Source organism: Tupaia chinensis, unplaced genomic scaffold (assembly GCF_000334495.1).
Source record: "Tupaia chinensis unplaced genomic scaffold, TupChi_1.0 Scaffold144407_1, whole genome shotgun sequence".
NCBI lineage: Eukaryota > Metazoa > Chordata > Mammalia > Scandentia > Tupaiidae > Tupaia > Tupaia belangeri.
In genome coordinates this window covers 61,461-74,690 of record NW_006204267.1, presented here as the reverse complement: position 1 = coordinate 74,690, position 13,230 = coordinate 61,461, and the positions used below count along the sequence as shown (strand labels likewise).

Below are 13,230 nucleotides of genomic sequence, written 5' to 3'. Positions count from 1 at the left end.
AAATTAAAATAGATGAATGAATAAAAAAAATAGGTAATTCTTTAAAAAAGAAAAGAAAGAAAGTGAATCCCAGAAAGGTCCCCGTGGGCTCTCCCGGATTCAGGGTCTTAGCCATTTCGAGTGAAGCTCTGACCCGGGAATCGGGGCGATGCCGCCAGTCCCTGGGATATAAGGGGGGTCCTGACCTGTGACGCTGCCCAGGTCACTCACCGGCCCCGCTCTGGTTGTAGTAGCCGAGCAGAATCCGGAAGTTCCGTCGGTCAGTCTGTGCGTACTCCTGGGCTCTCTGTGTCTCCTCCTCCCAGTACTCCGGCCCCACCTTGTCCATCCAGGGCGCCCGCGGCTCCATCCTCTGACTCACGGAGTCGCTGTCGAACCGCACGATCTGCGTGTCGTCCACGTAGCCGACTTCTAAGTACCGGGGGTCTCCTCCCGGCCGGGACACGCAGATTTCAAAGTACCTCATGGAGTGGGAGCCTGGGGGGAACAGGCAGTGAGACCCGGCAACCCTCCTCCCTGTGGACCCCGGGTCCGAGGTCCACGGGCCAGGAGAGGACGAGACAACGGAGGTGAGCGGAGCGGACACGGGGTCAGGACAGATGACAGCACGGAGTAGGGGCTTGCTGAGCCCCGCGTCCTCGCCGGGCGGTTCCCTCCTCCTCCCGTGACGCCGGTTCCCCCTGACCCCGACCCCCACTCACCCGCCCAGGTCTCGGTCAGGGCCAGGGCCCCCAAGAGCACCAGGAAGACGGTTCGGGGCGCCAAGATCACCATCCTCAGAGTCTGGGGCGATCTGACCCTTACCTGGTTCCTGGGGAGTTTATAACCGGGAGCCGCGATGGCGCTGATTGGCTCCTGTGAAAACAGAGCGCCCAATGGGAGTGAGAGCTGGGGCCGCGTCAGGAGTGTCTGGGCAGAAGGACTCCACTCGGGTTAGGAGAGGAACTGAAACTTGGGGAGAAGGGGACTCCCCAGTGCTGGGCTTCCCTGCTCCTTACTCTGCCCTCGGGACTGAGACCCCAGGCTTTGCCCTGACCCTTTTGTCTTGTACCGATCTCTCTTTGTCACCTCGTCTCCCTGAAGCTGAAGTCAGTGGTTCTCAAACATTTAGGTTTCAGTGTCTTAATGTGCTCTTAGGAATTCATGAGGTCTCCAAAGTTAGTTTTGTTTATATGGGTTATATTTAGCATATTTAGCATATCGGTAATTAAAATATTTAGCATATCATTTAGCATATCAGTAACTAAAACACTTTAAAATATTTAATTTATTCAGAGTTTACTATCTCTAGGTATGTTAACAGAATTGTATTTATGAGACATAATTATTTTCCAAAATAAAGTAGTATAGTTAGAAGAATGGATCTTTTTACGTTTTTTGGTAGTTCTTGTCTGTCTAGTTAGATCACTGGAAGGACCAGGGTGATTTCTTGCTTTCTTTCTCTCTGTCTGTCTGGTGAGTGCATGTGCCCTCTAGCAAAAACCTGTCAAAAAAAAAAATCACTGGAAAACGAAGATCACTGGATTTTCATATTTATTTAATCTATTATTTGGTTGAAAGTATATGAAAAAAATTCAGCTTTACACAAAATAGTCAAAATAAATAAAGTAGAATAATTCTTTTTTTTTAAGCTTTGTGCAAAGTGTAACCTGAAACAATATCATTGAATATTACATATTTTGTTACATTGAAACTCATATGTCTGTTTTGTTTTGTTTTGTTTTGTTTTTTGTTATAGTTTGCATGTACTTGCTGGAGAGAGAGAGAGAGAAAGTGAGAAATCATATCCAGGGAGGATGATCATGCTGCGATTCCTTCTCCTCCCTCCTCCTCTCTGGATTTTGGGTACTCATGCACATGCACGTGGTGTGTTTCAAGCTGCTAGGTCCAGGACTCAAACCATAGTTGCCCATGTAGGAGTCCAGTGGCTTAACTACTACGCCATTTGCTGGTCCAATGCATAATTTTTTAAAGTAATGTGCAAAGTGAAACTGAAAAAGCATCATTGAATATTATATACTTTGTTACATTGAAATTCATATGTCTGTTTTTTTGTTTGTTTGTTATAGGTTGCATGTACTTGCTGGAGAGAGAGAGAAAGAGAAATTGTATCCAGGGAGGATAGGGAGGACGATCATGCTGCGATTCCTTCTCCTCCCTCCTCCTCTCTGGATTTTGGGTACTCACGCACATGCACGTGGTGTGTTTCAAGCTGCTAGGTCCAGGACTCAAACCATAGTTGCCCATGTAGGAGTCCAGTGGCTTAACTACTACGCCATTTGCTGGTCCAATGCATAATTTTTTAAAGTAATGTGTTATTTCACCGAATTAGATTACTCATCCTGTGTTGAACCTTGAAGTAATATTTATTTATTTATTTATTTATTTATTTATTTATTTTTGGGAGAGGTTTTTGCTATAGGGCGCGTGTGCTCGCCAGAAAGACAGAGAGAGACAGAGAGATAGAAAACGAGAAATCACCCCCCTGGGGAGATGGCCACACCGCAATCCCTTCTCCTTCATTCTCCTCTCGGGATCTTGGGCACACACGCACACATGCCTGGCATGAGTTTAAGCTGCCAGGTCCGGACTTGAACCGTAGTTGACTACGTGGGAGTCCAGTGACATAGCCATTACGCTAACTGCTGGTCCTCGTAAATCTTATTTTTAAAATGGCATGTGTTACTATTACTTCACACTCCACCACAAAGGTTGAAAGTGTGAGGAGGATGTCAAGGTAATGGTGGTAAGTACAAACTCCTCATAATTCTAATTTTCTCTTGGAAACTTACATCCTATCGTTGGCAAAATTACACAGTGGATTATCTTGAAGAGACAGGCTCGGGCAAATATTCAGGTGTCAAAAGTGTCAGTGAAATACCGAAGTCCGGGGCCAGTAGGTGGTGTGGTGAAGGCGCTGAATTCTCAAATGGCCCAACATGGTTTAAGTCCTATACCTGTGGCTTGAAAATCAGGTCTGGAATGTATGCTTATGTGTCCCAAAGCTTGAGAGGGTGTAACCATCTCCTTGTGGGGGGATAGCTCATTTTCTCTCTCTTTGTCTCTCTCTGCTGAGCACGTGTGTCATATGCAAAGAAACCCCTAAAAATAAAAACAAAAAAACAAGTCTAAATAACCATACTATCTCTGTCATTCATTCTTCCAAGTAAAATTGCCATTCCATAAAAATGAAGCTAACCCAGCTCAAAAGAAATAATTTTCCCTGATACAGATACCCTACTCTGGATTATAGTAGCAGTGTTTTATGCATATTTCCCGTTTAATCATGTAAGACATTTGAAAGTGTCGACACTAGAAAGAAGAGTTAATAAGGTTATTTATTTTTAATACCCTAACCAGGAAATGCTGAAGTGAAACTGGCTCTTTTTTTCCTTCTTCAGTTAAGTAGTTGAGAATAGTGGTTACTATGGCAGTTTAATATCCTAGCCTTTATTCTTGCTAGGTTTACTTTAGTTCTCATAATATCTTACTGATATTATAAAAATAGTGTTGGCCTTGTGGACTCTGTGAAAGGCGAGTCTCAGCACCTCCAAGGGTTTCACTGACTGTATCTTTTTTTTTTTCCAATTTATTTGCATTCATTCATTGTACATCATTATAGCATACAAAATGAGATTTTCCATCCAGAGTACACTGTATATTGTCTCAATCAAGCACATCAACAAACATGTTATTATTAGTCAATGATCTTCCATTTCTTGTTTTCTGTATGTTTTGCTTTTTCTCCCCCATCCTTGGTTCCCTCTCTTACCCTCTGCCACCTCCTGTTCTCCTCCCACACTGTCTCTGTTATCTATTTCTATACCATTTCCCCCCCACATTTTATTGAATCACCAAAGACCCTCATCAATCCAAATACCCTCCTAGCAAACACATGTGACACACACATTTCCATGAGCACAAGTCACATGTGACACATTTCCATGAGCACAAGTCTAACTTTACGCATCCTATCAAGTAGCACCTAACTGGGGCTACATATCCTACTGCAGTCATTGAATAGATATATTTTGTTTTCCTGAAACTCTTTTTTGTAACTCAATTTACATTCCTTCTCTAGGCATCATCACAGCACACAAAATGCGATCTCCCATCCAGTACACACTGCATAGTGACTCAATCATGCACATTACAAAAAATATAAATTTCCACTTCTAGTTGCTAGAATTAATTCCACCCCTCTTTCTGACCCTCTGTCCCTTCCCACCCTCCTCTCACACCACCTCTAGTGTCCAAAATTGTCCTCCATTCCCTTCCCACCCACATTGCATTGATCACACAATTTCCTACATAACCTGACTACTTTCAAAGGTGAGTTCCCTCGTTACTACTAAGAAAACCAGTTTTAACTTAAATCAAAGAACCGCCAAGGAACTTTGCTTAAAGCCCGGAAACAGGTTAGGATTCTGTTCAAATGGTAGGTGCATGAACCTATCAGTCTCATATACTTTTATCTTCTGTTCTGGTTCAATTTTCCTGATTAAATTCTGGGATATAGTATTCAACTCCAGACTTGTCCCTATGATTAAGTTAGCTACTTTCTCAGTTTTTGGACTCTTATTTCCATGTATCTGCGTTTAGTTTTCCTGATACAGCACATCCTTGAGAACTTCTTGGAGGTCTGGTCTGGTGCTGGTAAATTCTTTCAGGTTTTGTTTATCTGAGAATGTTCTTGTCTTTTCTTCCCACCTGAAAGATAATCTTGCCGGATACAGTATTCTTGGCTGAAACTGCTTCTCTCTTAACACTTGGAATATATTTTCCCATTCTCTCCTCGCTTTTATTGTTTCTGATGAGAGATCTGCTGTTAGCCTGATGGGATGTCCTTTGTAGGTAACTTGATGTTTTTCTCTTGCTAATCTTAGTATCTTGTCTTTGTCTGCAGTTTTGGTCAACCTGGCTATAATGTGTCTTGGAGAAGATCTTCTAGGGTTGATTCTATTTGGGGTCCGTTGTATTTCCTGGGACTGGATCTTTGAATGCCTCTCTAGGTTTGGAAAGTTTTCTTGCAGGATTTCATGGAATAGATTATCAATGCCCTTATGGGTTTCCTCACCTTCTGGAATGCCAATTATCCGGATATTTGGACGTTTGATGGTATCCAGTACTTCTCGCATATTATTCTCAAATTTTTGTGCCATTTTTTCAGTCTTCATGGTGGATTTTTCTAGGCCGGCCATTTTTTCCTCTACATTTGAGATTCTATTTTCGGAATGATCTAGTCTGCTTTTAATACTTTCCAGGGAGATTTTTACTTCTTGTATTATAGACTTCATCTCTAGCAGTTCGGTTTGAGTCTTTTGTAAAGTGTGTAATTCCACTTTTAGATCTTGCAGGAATTTCCTCATCTCTTGGAACTCGTCAATTTCTTTCTCTTTTCTCTTTAGCAGTTCATTATCTCTCTTCTCTTCCATCTCTGTTAGCTTAGACATTATGAATGATCTGAATTCCTTATCAGACATTTCCATGATTTTCACCGAACTGCTTGTGGATGAAGAGTTACTCTTTTCCCTAGGAGGAGAGGTATTTTCTTGTTTTCCCATGTTTCTCGTGATCCGGCGGTGATTTCTTGTCATCTGATGAATGTTGTGTTTTCTTTCAAATTCTGGAGGTTCAGCCTTAATGTTCAGGAGCAAGCAGACAGAGGTGATCCAGAATCTCTTTGCTGTTCTATTGTGCTTGCTGGTGTAGCAGATTCAGTAGATAGTGGGGAATATTTCAACCCTATTAGTATTTGAATGTTTAGCTACAGTGCTCTTAGATCTGTTGCCAGCTCGTTTGTTGGAGGCTGAATTATTAGTAGAAAAATCTTCATTCCCTTAAAAATCTAGTTCACAGTAGCCATGTGGAACCTTGTTCTGAAGGCCCGTGGCTTCTTCTCCACTGACTGTATCTTGAGAACTATTTTTCCAAGTAAACCTTTGAGAGTTCCAAACTAGCCCCAGGCTCTTTGTCTCTGCTTTATTTCCCAGAATTCCTCCCTTGAGCTGGACTCCCTGCCTCCCAAAAACGAGCTAGTGTTCTGCCTGGGCTCTTCTAGAAACGTGGTGGCCGAGTGTCCTCAGTCAGAGAGCAGAAGTGGAGGGATATGTGTTTCCCCTAGAAACTGAACAGTTTGTACCTGAGGCACCAGAGAGCTGCTCTCATGGCCAGCTTGGCTCTGTGTGTCCATCTCCCAGACAGAAACCTAGTACCATCTGTGTGAGAACTAATCTTGATCCCTTTAAAAACCCATCTGATGGGACTAGCAGTTAGTGTAATGGCTATGTCGCTGGACTCCCACATAGTCGACCGCGGTTGAAGTCCCGGACCCAGTGGCTTAAACTCACGCCGGGCGCGTGTGCGTGTGTGCCCAAGATCCCGAGAGGAGAATGGAGGAGAAGGGATTGCACCGTGGTCATCCCCCCTGGGGGGTGATTTCCTGCTTTCTGTCTCTCCGTCTCTGTCTGTCTGGCGAGCGCATCCCTATAGCAAAAACCTCTCCAAAAATAAATAAATAAATAAATAAATAAATAAATAAATAAATACCCATCTGAGGAACTTCCCTTGACTCCCACGTAGCATCAAGCACAGTTTTCCTAGTCTGTCAGGCTGCTGTAACAAAGATGCCTAAAAACGGGTGGTTTATGAGCAACAGAGTTATTTCTCCTTTAGACCTCACTCTCCACAGTCCCTGCTGTGATACACGTTCACTAATAGCCACTCTTCAGAGAGGATTGTCACTTCTTGGAAGAGAGCAAAAGCCTCACTGTTGTAAACAGCCAGGAATAGGAGCCTGAACACTTGCACCTATCGCATCCTGGTCTGCAGGTCCACTGAGTCCTGTGAGACAGAACACGCTCACAGGGAACAAGGAAAATACACACAGTGAGTTTCCATTCATAGGAAGCAAACCTGGTTGCGTCCTCAGACAATTTACATGTCCCACAGGGGAGAGGCTGGAGCAGCCCTGGCCTGGAGCTCTTATAGGCAGCTCCTCCCTATCTTGGGAATGTGCATTTCCAACACTTTCTACAGGTATTACTGAGAACTACAAGTGAGAAATGACAGAGAACTGGTAGGTCTGAGAGCACCCAAAGAACTGTTTTGCCTCTGCCATCAAACTGGGGGTACAAGAGGAAGAGTAGGAGGGGAAAGAGGAGGAGGAAGAGAGGAGAGTCTGACCCTGGCTTGGATGAAAAAGGATCTTGTTGTAGAGAGGGCAGGAAGTGAAAAAACAAAACTGAATCTGACACCTGGGGAGCCCAAACACTTCCCCAGGGAAGCCCCCATGATTACAAAGGTGGGAGAAGTGACAGTCCCCCATCTCCCTGTGCCCAGATCTCCTTTACTCCAATTTAGCAAAAGCCCCAGGAGCACGCTGTGGTGGATGCTGTCGGTACCTCTCTACTTGTCTCCAGAGCAGACCACAGCCCCCACCTGGAAAGCTCCCACTCTCTGCACATGTTAGAATATTAATCTATGTGCAACAGACATGCAACAAAAGGGTGAAACAGGACAAAGGCTTATGCGTGTCTCCCATGACGTGGACAGGCAGTCCAGGCCCCTAGGCTGTCTGTGCACCGGGAGGTTGTCCAGCCCCTGGGTTCCCACGGGGTTGCCCTTATTACTGACCTAAGGTACCTAAGACTGTGTCCACGATTCATGATGAGGGATGGGAAAGTGGGGAAGGAGGATAAGTTTGCTCCTTTAAGAGCAAAACTTACGAGCAGACGTGAAATCTGCCTCATCTTTGTGGCCAGAACTTAGTCACTCAGACACAGGGAGTCTCAAGGGAGAACAGAGCATGCAGTTTTCATCTGGATGGCTGAGTGCCCAAATAAAACTCTGTTAGTGTAAAATAAGAATAATTGGACTTTATAGATTTTTAAAAATCAAAATATCTGATGTATAGCCTTAGCGGAAAGCAAAGGTGCCACTAGAATACATGCAGCAACTGAACACCTACATAAAGGAACAGAGGGAGACCTCTGTGTGGGGCTGTGCAGACGGTCACAGTGGTTGTGTCTAAGAAAGGAATTTAGAAGAATTTCAAATTGTGAATGAGTTGGAGGAGGAAATATTTTTGTCACTTTAGAAACTTTTTTTTTTTTTAATGCTAGAGGGCACATGAGTGAACATGAGAGAGAAAGACAGAGAGAGAGAGAGAGAGAGAGAGCACTCACCCCCAAAGGGGCCCAATCACATAAAAATTCTTTTTTGTTCAATTCTTCATCCCATCAGGATTCTGGGCACATGTGCACCCTGTGTGCTACTGCCAGAGCTGGGACTTGAACATGTGGGACGCAGGACTGGGTCAGCCATTTGGGACACAGCTTCCTCAGCCTAGCACATAACTGCTTTGCTATGGGGATGATCCTAGGCATCTTATTCTTTAAATTTTTAAGTTTTGTATGTACATTGGTCAAAATAAATTCTGAATTACAAAAGAAAAACCCACATTCACTTAGCAAACATTTATTAGGCACTTACCATGTACCAGGCTCTTTGCTGGACCTCAGTGAATCAAAGAAATCACAATGTGGCTGAATAAACAGGGACATATAACCTTTTATAATTAGTGCTTGGTGAAGCCAGCAGATGCTGTGGTGGTTAAGGTGCTGGACATTCCCATATGGTCAACCCTGGTTCAAGTCCTGGCTTGCTTTCTCACTTTCTTTCTCACTTTCTCTCTCTCATCTCTCTATTGTCAAATTAAAACAAATAAATGAATAAATAAAATAAATAATTCTAAAAAAAATCAGTGCTTGGGATCCCTGCCGATAGGATGTACCCTCCATACTGAGACCTGGCATAGGAGTTGAGGTGATCCAGGTGAATGAGAAAAACAAAACTATTTGGGGCATCAGCATCATAAACAAAGGCTCCAAAAAGAGACAGGGTGCGTGAGGAGTTGGGGGAATGGCCAGCAGTTCTAGATGGAGACTGGAGGGGAAAGAGCAGTGGCAAAATGTAAGATGGAGGATGAACATGTTCAATAACGAAGTCCTCGTGAGCTCACAGAGAACTTTGTTTTTTTCCTGAGTACAATGTATACCATATGGCGATGCGTATTCAGGGAGATTTCAGCATCCACCTGGGACTTGGTCCTGCAAAGCAAAAGGTTGGGGAAAAAGAAAAGGCACAGAGGCTGAAATGCAGGTGAACACAGACAAGCTGTGCTGCTCAGTTGTGCTGAGCATCTTTATTTGTTCATTTTACAAAAGCACGGTGAGGTTTTTGCAAGTGTCCAGGAATGCAGTTAAAGTCTCACAGTCAGAGATAAACACCTTTAGAGTTTACATTTTCAGGGTCTTGTTGCCGTCATGTGTGACCCAGGTATGCATCATGTGTCAAGTCAGCTTGTTTGTTGGCAGGTGAGCTGGCTTCAGTAAAGGCCCATTTGGTTTACTACTGAGCAGATTGTGGGCAAGCCATAAACATCAGATGGGCATCACATAACATAGCCAGGGTCAGGATGTTTCCCATGTCCCTGTAAATGTTTTCACAGAGCCCCTCACATCCAAGGCATGTGTCAGCCAGTTCACAATAAAGTGATTAGTGAGGCATTTTGATAACTGCCTCCTGTTATTAGGCTGCATACCCTCACAGGGAGACCCTAATCAGGTCTGCATTCTAGAAAAGTCACTGCAGTTGAAAGATGAAGAAGGAGTTAAGACACTTTACTAGATACAAGGGGAAGACGGTAGAGAAAAGCATGGCAGGATCATCAGTGAGGATGCTGGGATGGAGGGGCGGGGTAGGAAGGATCCTAAGAGTTCTGGGAGCTACAGATTTAGTGTTTGGCATGAAAGCAGGAGCACATGGAAGATGAGGTGGGGAAAGAGCACAGTCCCAGATGGCCAGCATCCCACATGGAGAGAGACATGACAGAACACAAGGGAGCTTGGCCTGTAGCCTAAGCAGTGACTAAGTTTCTCTGTTGGGGCATTAGGGAGTTCTGTTTACTTCAGCCCTAGAAACATGTACTGTGTGCCAGGTGTGGTGCCACTGCTGGGACGTAGGGGAATCAGAGGTGTATTATCCTTTGGGCTCCCTCCAAAGCACAGTTGTTACATGCTGTGTACAGGGAGCCAGATCACACGTGGCTGACTATGGTTCAAATTCATTCCTTGGCAGCTTGAAAACCATGCCAGGTGTATGTGCACATGTGCTTGAAATGCCGACAGGATGGAGAAATAAGGGGAAAAAGATTGTGATGTGACCACACCCCATTGGGATGCGTTCTCTCTCTCTCTCTCTGTCTTTCTTAACCACCATGCCACTGGCTGGTCCCAGCTTTTAAGGTTTTTTTTTTTTTAAGGTTATTTTATTATTTATTTATTCTTAGGAGTTAAATCCAGCCTACTGTCAGTGCTTCCATTTACAAACTAGAGACAGAGCCAGTCTACCACCCATTTACATCATCTGATGAATCTCATTTTTGGTATATCTCTTTTTTGTTTATTCTTGAGGGGAAGAATTCACATTTTTTGTTGTTTTTATAAACTGAGAAAATAGATGTTGCATTTACAAAATGGGGACAGTCTAACTGACCCAGAACCACCATGAACTCTTTGGGCGGTAACTTTATAAATCTCACACGGACATATCTCTCATGGATCCTTGCTTCACCATCAAAGAATCCAAGTCACCAACTAGTACATGTCAGCAATAACCAGTACAGGTGTTCTAGCTACAATATGTGAAACTGTGACTTGAATATGGGTCAAAGAATGATTTAGAGCTCTCTTGCAGTATAAGATAAATGATTATAATAGCATTTCTCATCAAAATTTTTAAAAAGAATTATTTTATTTTAACTTTATTTATTAATATTTTCCAATTTGACCAGAGAGAGAGAGAGGGGGAAATTGAGAAAGGAAGCCACCAGGTCTCGGACTTGAAATACGGTTGGCCACATGAGAGTCCAGCTCCTTTAAAACTCACTTCAAACTATTTACAGATAGAAATAGGACTATTTGAATGCTGATCTCAATATGAAACATAGAATTCACAGAGTACACAAAAGTATTCATGATTCAACATTTAATAATCAGGGTGCTATAAACTTTACATTAAAATCCAGTTATGTAGTAAAAAATAGAGCTGTTATAGCTAGAAAAAATGTTTTCAGTGGCATCAGATACTCTTGGTGGAAATGAACAGTTCTACATGGAAAGAAAACCCAGGAAGCGGGTAAACTAGACATAAGGATACTCAGACTATTAAATTCAATCAGAGATTACACAGAATATGACAAAGACAGCAGGTTACTAGGATATTATAATCTGCAAATGAGGGCCGCACTCTCTGACAGTAGCCTTGCTGGAGGTACAGGCATAGACTCAGATGGAGTGCTGGTCCTCTTGTGCTACCTTCCCTGGGCACCATAAACTTGAACCAGTAATTTGGGATAGACTGGAGCAGTAGACACTGTTGATTAGTAAACTGGATCTTCTTCAGTGAGACTGTTAACTTCTTCACACAATTGCCCATTTCTTGCTATTGAGGTGAGTATTTTAGATGCAACAGCACATCTTACTAATAGTCAAGTATATCTTAGAAATACTTTGTGGGGCAGTCCTGTGATTGTCTAAAATAAAAATGGTTGTTTTTTTCATGTGTAATTCTCTTATTCAATGACAAATGCGCATTTATACATCAGAGACTAGAGTTTTAGAGATTAATCCTGGTAGAACTAAAAAAAACCCTCTTGTGCAGGTTTATTTATGAAAACAAGAATATGTTTATTTTTATTATTTTAGAATTAGTTGTACTGAGGGAACTAAGCAGAGACTTCCTACCCTTCAATCATAGAGTTGCAAAAACTGTACATTACACGCAGTATAGAAACAAGCTGAAAGAACAAGCCACACATCCTGGGTAGTTATCTATATGCAGTTAAATGTACAAATATAAAAGAAGATACAGCCTACTCCCTTATAGTGTTCAGTTACTTTGTAGATACAATGCATCACTAGCAAGTGGGTGTGGCCACCAATCCTAGTTGTCCCCAGCAGAGAGAATAAGAGCAATGTCTGTTCATTCAGTTCAGCTTTCCTCCATCGGACAAAACCATTAGGCTCTTCTTGTATGTTGGTATATTATTAATATCCAGATCCTGTTTATTCTTCTCACACAGCTCCTTCAGTAATCATCTAATTCATTTTCATGGGTGCATCCATTTCCATCCTGATCATATAACTCAAACGCCTTACTGAACTCTTTCCACACATCTTGATCCTGAAGTTTAAGAAGAAAATTCTGCACGGGCAGTAACCTGGCTATCTCAGTTCATTCCAGCTTCCCATCATTATTCGAATCAATCAATTTCAGCATTAGGTCTGTGTGCTCCGCTAATTGTGTGTCAACGACAGTCTTGTTTGCCTTTTCTAGCAGGTCTTTTAAAACGTTCTTAAGTCCCTCAGTATCTGTGAAGCCACTGAGATCAGTGTCATATCTTCTCCATGTCTTCATGAACTCCTCACAGGGCTTCAGCTACTGGCATAGGAATAGCAGCAGGAAATTCTCTTCTGTGGGTAATGCAAGAACCAACTCTACAATTCCTATTTTCCCATCATCTCTTAGCCCACACTGAGCCATGGAAGTTTTCATTTTAGGCGATAACTCCAAGCCAGCCTTTTCTGGCGTCTGCTGGAGTTCCTGGATGGAATTTTGCTGCTTTTTTCCATCTAGGTAACCACTCTGTCAGCGTCGAAATGAAGACAGATCTCGAAAAACTGTGAAGCTGTGATCTGGGGTGATTGTAGGTGGGATTCTGCCGTTGTACAGCGGGGTGTGTGTCTGCGAGTGGATGCGTGTGGGGATGTGTCCGATCAAGAGCCCATGAGCTCGCTCCTCTGTGCTAGTCTGGGCTGAACTGTGACCTGGGCTCAGGCGCTGCCGGGCGCTGTCCTCGGTGCTGATCAGCTCAGGCGTTCCTCCGAGTTCTCCCCGCTTTTAAGTTTTAATTTAATCAATCCTGAGTGTTTACAAAGCTACTTGTTATTAAATTAATTAATTATATATAATTACATTAATAAAATTTAAACCTACTTTTTCCTTTTTTTATATGTAGGTTTTCATCGTTGGGCACATGAACTTGCTGAAGAAGACAGAGGGAAAGTGAGAAATCATTCCTCAGGGGGAATGGCCCCGCCCCATCCCTCCCCTCCATTCTCCTCCTGCAATTTTGGGCATGCACGCACACTCGTCCAGTGTGATAGA

General features: G+C 43.1%; 1 protein-coding gene and 1 pseudogene across 1 annotated transcript; both read right to left on the bottom strand.

Moving 5' to 3' along the window:
- Positions 1 to 6: 6 nt before the first annotated feature.
- LOC114005770 (HLA class I histocompatibility antigen, alpha chain G-like) lies at positions 7 to 11,839 on the bottom strand. Its single transcript, XM_027767681.1, has 4 exons — positions 11,808 to 11,839; positions 9,059 to 9,110; positions 702 to 855; positions 7 to 477 (listed from the first exon to the last, which is right to left on the bottom strand). Exons 1-4 carry the CDS (start codon positions 11,837 to 11,839, stop codon positions 203 to 205), a joined length of 513 nt encoding a protein of 170 aa, XP_027623482.1. The 3' UTR covers positions 7 to 202.
- Positions 11,840 to 12,006: 167 nt separating this feature from the next.
- LOC102481675 (calbindin-like) overlaps positions 12,007 to 13,230 on the bottom strand; it is a 13,045-nt pseudogene continuing 11,821 nt past the window's right edge.